We start from the raw sequence: 4,995 nt of genomic DNA on the forward strand, positions 1-4,995 counted from the left end.
AGCCTTACTTCTCTCACCCAACATGTTTTCTGCGCAGAATGACATCTATGAGTGGAGCCGAGACCACCGTGTGCACCACAAATACTCGGAGACAGATGCAGACCCGCACAATGCCCGCCGTGGCTTCTTCTTCGCCCACATTGGCTGGCTGTTTGTACGCAAGCACCGGGACGTCATAGAGAAGGGGAGGAAACTGGATTTCACTGACCTGCTGGATGACCCTGTTGTCAGGTTCCAGAGAAAGTAAGTGGGAGCACTGGGTCCTCACGCAAGGTGGGGTGGAGAAGTCCCTCCATCTGGTTGTCTGCTTGTGGCTCATTCCTTATTTTTATCTTTCCCTTTTCTCCCCTAAGTTATCGCTGCCACCTTGACTGCAGGCACTAGGACTGCTGGCCCTCTGGCCTCCGCTATTGCCATGTGGCTGTCGCTTACTGACTGTCCCTGCAGGCTCTGCTGCACAAGCAGTAATTCCTGTCCGTGTCTTTCTGCTTCTCCAAAAAGCCAGAGCTGGCTGTGAGAACAGCCGCAGCAGAGGTTGCTGGGACCTTGGCCTTTGATCACTGGAGGAAATACTGCAGTCACTAATGGCCTTAATGCAAAAGTGCACATTTGACCCTGCGAACTCATCTTTGGCACCTGTGAGCCCGTGCAGACCAAGTGGTTCCCTTCCCAAGACTGTCATTCTTCACAGAATTAACTCTCTCCCTTGAGAATTAGCACAGTTCGCTACACGCTCTGCAGGAGGTGGAAGTTCAGCAGCATGCTTTGTCCTCTATGTGAGTACCTGTATTTTAGGCCTGAGAAGACCGCCTCTGTCTGCAAGAATTTTGTCCAGGTACTTCAGCAAACCACATAAACTAATTTCTGAGCGTTTTTTGGGTTAAGGGGAGCAGTCAGTTGAGCCCAGAAATCAGTTTGTATTAGAGAAGTCTGTGCACTAGCAGAATTAACCCTGCGTTGGAAGAAGGCCAGGAGTGAGGAATTCACTGCCCTCCAGGTATTGTTGCTTTACCCATTCCTCATTTGGCAAGACGTGTTTGCAAAACCTCCCTTGCAGTTTGCGGCAGCTCCTCTTAGTTATGTTATTACCTTTTTCAAGGCAACAGCATCCCCCGAGAAGCGCGCTCTTCTGCTTTGGTTATGCTGCAGATGTGTAGTGAAGAAGTGTATTTTCTGCAGGAGAGTTATGTCTTAGCAAATGTCTCTGCTCTGGATTTGAATTCAGGAGTTTACCGTCCCATATCTGGGAAGAAAAAGTAAGGTTTGTACTTTCTATAAGGTTGAAGCGTTGAGGTTGGGTTTTTTTTTTTTGACAGCATGGAAAACCTCAGGTCAGATCAGTAAGAATCATAATAAGCCCTTCTTTGTCACATTTCATTTTAAGGCCAAATTGTTAGCTTTGCTGAATTTGGTGGTACTGGTAAGCTGTGGACAAAGTACCACTCAAATCAGTTTAAAACCTTATCACCGCAGCTGAAATCACAGTACTGCTCTGAGTATGTGACAGCAAAATTTACCTTTGGTGAATAACAGAGCAATAATCCTTCATAGGATGTGAAAGAGGGACTCCCAGGTGAAGTGTCTTCATGGCAAAGTTTTCACGTGGTGAAAGCAGCATTGTTCCCCAAGCATGTAATGAGGTGTTGGTTCCTCTGAATTCTGTTGTGAGGAGGTTTCTTATTCCAGGGTGGATGCTTCAGTCAAAGAGAAACAGAGGAAAATGTACTTGGGTGCTCACTCAGATGTGAGATCTCATGCCTACATCCGAAGACTTCAGTCGAGGCTTCTTGCATCTCACAGAATTGTTTTAATTGGTGCCCGTTATGCTGTTTTCATATTTTATTTTATTTTCTTGGAGCAGGAAAGGCTTTGACCTTTGAAGGAGTTTTCTGGTCTGGAAAATATTTTTCTTCTCCAGCTCTACTTAAATCCTGGCCTTGAACTGATGAGGTTTGCAAACCTTATCCACAGCCTGGTTCAGAAGTCAGTCAGATGAGGGGAAAATTATCTGTCGTCTTTGGTGGAGCAAAGAATGGGGACTATGTCTGTTCGGGAGCCCGGGCCCAGTTAACCGAAGGTAGTGGGAAGTCCTGTGGGAGAGCTGATGCTCTCTTTTCACCATGACTGGTGTTGCTGGAGAGCCACAGCTGCAGCTTCTTCTGAAGCCCAGCATGTTACAGACCAGCACAACACAACCTCCAAACAAGAAAAAAATATCAGACAAAGAATTTGCAGGGCATGAGGTTAATTTAGCTCATACTCAAGATGATCAAAACTAGCTGTTGTGTTATAGATGAGTATTATGTTAATGAAAACTTTCTTCCTTCCGAAAATACTGCTAATGTTAACATTTTCCCTAATCCTTTGTGGGTTTTAATTGAAAATCATTTGTTTGTTTGTTTTTGTCAAACCAACTGACAGTTCTTCCTATGAGAAAAACTTTCAGCAATTGGGAGGTTTTAATAACTGTTCAAAAAATCCAAACTCTGTTCTTCCTCGTCCCTTCCAGAAAACTCAATAAAAGCAAGGGTCTGTTTTAAAATTGTCATATGGGTACAAATAAGATGGGTCTTACTTTGCATTTTTTTTTTTTCTGTCTGCACCCTTAAAAAAAATCCTGTCGTCTCAGCCGACACACTCTAGTTTCATGTGGCAGCTTGCTTTGACGATGATACCCCTGGGGTCACTGTGGGTTGTAGTAAATCTGGGCTCCACGGAGGTGGAAGGGCTCAGCAGGGAAGACGGAGCGTTGTTTCCTCCTGAGCTGTGGATGCACTGTAGATGACTTCCAAGCTGCACTGTCTTGATGCACTCTGCCTCTGAGCACCATTAGCCCATTCTCCATTTAGAGTCATTTTTTTCCTATCTTGCTTTTGGCTTTGCCTCCCCATTTCTTGCTAAGCTGCTCCCTTTCTCTGCTTGCTTTGAATTAATTCTTCCAGCATGACTTTTCCTTTTATTTCTCCCACTATGGTCTCTGCTTTTCACCTCTGTCTTACCTGCATCCTTTTCTTCCCTACCTTGCCTGGGCACGTGGCTTTAGTTGTTCTATAAAACTTGCCTGTTTGTTCTCAGACTGTTCATCTTCATTCCTCCCCATTTTGCACTGCACACTGATTTTGTCCACCATATGGAAGCATGGTAGGGCTTGTGCCAGCCAGCGGGCTGGGGGAGCAGCAATAATCCTGGCCTCCAGGCCAAGGTGCATCTTTCTGCTCACTGTTGTTGGGGTGCCCATGGTCTCTCAGCAGCTGCTTTGGGTCTGCCACCACTGTCGGAGGTCGCGGAGCAGCAGTGGTATGGAAGGAGCTGCTCCTGCCCTGAGCTGCAGGTTCCTTCTTGATCTGAGCACGGGGGAAGTCTTTGCCAGATTTTAGCAGTGAATGCGTTCCTGACACAGCTCTGCCAATGCTGCACCAAGGCCTGGGCTTTTCCAGTCTCAGAGCTGGGCCCTAGGTGCAGGGTGTGCAGCCAACGCTTATGTCATGACGGTGCTGTGTGAAATGTACCCTGCTGCCCCACTTCTGGGGCCTGTCCAGGTTATGTTGGGGGGTTCTGGCAGACCTGTGTCTCCAGAGACCCAGCCCCACTTCACCCTGGCTGTCATTTCCACCACGGCAATGGTGTGCTTTTCTTTTCTTGTAGGTATTATAAGAGTTCAGTTGTGCTGATGTGCTTTGTGATCCCTACCTTTGTGCCATGGTACCTCTGGGGGGAGAGCCTGTGGAATGCCTACTTCCTTGCCTCTATCCTCCGGTACACCATTTCCCTCAACGTCACCTGGCTGGTCAACAGTGCTGCTCACATGTATGGCAACCGGCCTTACGACAAGTCCATCAACCCCAGGCAGAACACCTTTGTCACTCTGGGAGCCATCGGTAAGTGTTGTAGCCCTGGGTACGGCTTTGCAAACAGAGTGACACACCACCCTTTTTCACCCTGGTCTTGGCTTTGGGCTCCTGCAACTCGACTCTGCTTGGATCCAGGGTTTGGAGGAGGCTGGAGCCTGCACATCCTGGAGGAAGGCTCTGTGGTTATACTGATGGTGCCCACACTGAAATAGTGCTATGTCGGCTTGGGGCAGAGACGTGCTCACAGTAGCAATCCCCTCTTCTCAGCAGTCAGCTGCAGACAGTGTAACAGAAGTGTCTCTACTTCTGGGTTGTGTGTCTCCCCTCTTGAAGCACTTACGTTTTCCTCCCTGAGTGGAAGGGGTGGGACATAGCCCTTCATACTGGGGAGGAAAGCCTAAAGCCTTGAAATGGAGTCTGTTGTGGGTCTGCCACAGAGGTCTCACGTAGCTAGGGATGGAGCGTAACTTGCTCTGGATTCAATACTTGGGAAGCATGCGTTGGGATGTCCCACCCAAGCACGTTCACAAGTTACAACTATGCCGTGTGTCTTTAATCTTCCTCTCTGTTTTTCAGGTGAGGGTTTCCACAACTACCACCACACCTTCCCATTTGACTACTCAGCCAGTGAGCTGGGCCTGGCATTCAACCCCACCACCTGGTTCATTGACTTCATGTTTTGGTTGGGGTGGGTCACTGACCGCAAGCAGGCTCCGAAGGAGATGATCCAGGCTCGCAAGGAAAGGACTGGAGATGGCAGTGCTTGAGAAGTAACGCTTTGATGTACCAGCACTGCCATACATGTGGGGAGGGAGGGGCGGGCTGCACAATCCTGTGCCTGTGGTGGATTTATTTTCCTCTTGGGTAAAGTTATTTTTTTCAGATTAATTGGGCTGAATTAATTCCATAGGAACAGATTTGGCCCCAGCTTTCTTTCCTTATTAGCTGTCTTATGTCTAGACTTCAGACTATTAAGTGTAAAAATGTTGTATATTATTTAATATTAGAGTTAAACAGGAGAGAGATTTGATTTTAGTCACTGTAGTTCATGTCTGGAATACATTGTAATTTGCTTGTTCATGGTAAACGTCGGCATGTTGGAGGAACTATCATTTCCAAGTGCAGCTAGGGGAGATTTATGTTT

At 47.4% G+C, this 4,995-nt stretch overlaps 1 protein-coding gene across 1 annotated transcript in view; it reads left to right on the forward strand.

The window, feature by feature from the left end:
* The window catches only part of SCD5 (stearoyl-CoA desaturase 5), a gene marked incomplete at its 5' end in the record, with an annotated part of 9,654 nt that extends 5,036 nt beyond the window's left edge, over nt 1-4,618 (forward strand). The window contains 3 exons of the mRNA XM_010137855.1: nt 38-243; nt 3,646-3,878; nt 4,428-4,618. Coding sequence (XP_010136157.1) covers nt 38-243; nt 3,646-3,878; nt 4,428-4,618 — 630 coding nt within the window. The remainder of the gene's footprint in view (nt 1-37; nt 244-3,645; nt 3,879-4,427) is intronic.
* Between the last annotated feature and the right edge of the window lie 377 nt (nt 4,619-4,995).

This window comes from Buceros rhinoceros, unplaced genomic scaffold (assembly GCF_000710305.1).
Source record: "Buceros rhinoceros silvestris isolate BGI_N320 unplaced genomic scaffold, ASM71030v1 scaffold47626, whole genome shotgun sequence".
Lineage (NCBI taxonomy): Eukaryota > Metazoa > Chordata > Aves > Bucerotiformes > Bucerotidae > Buceros > Buceros rhinoceros.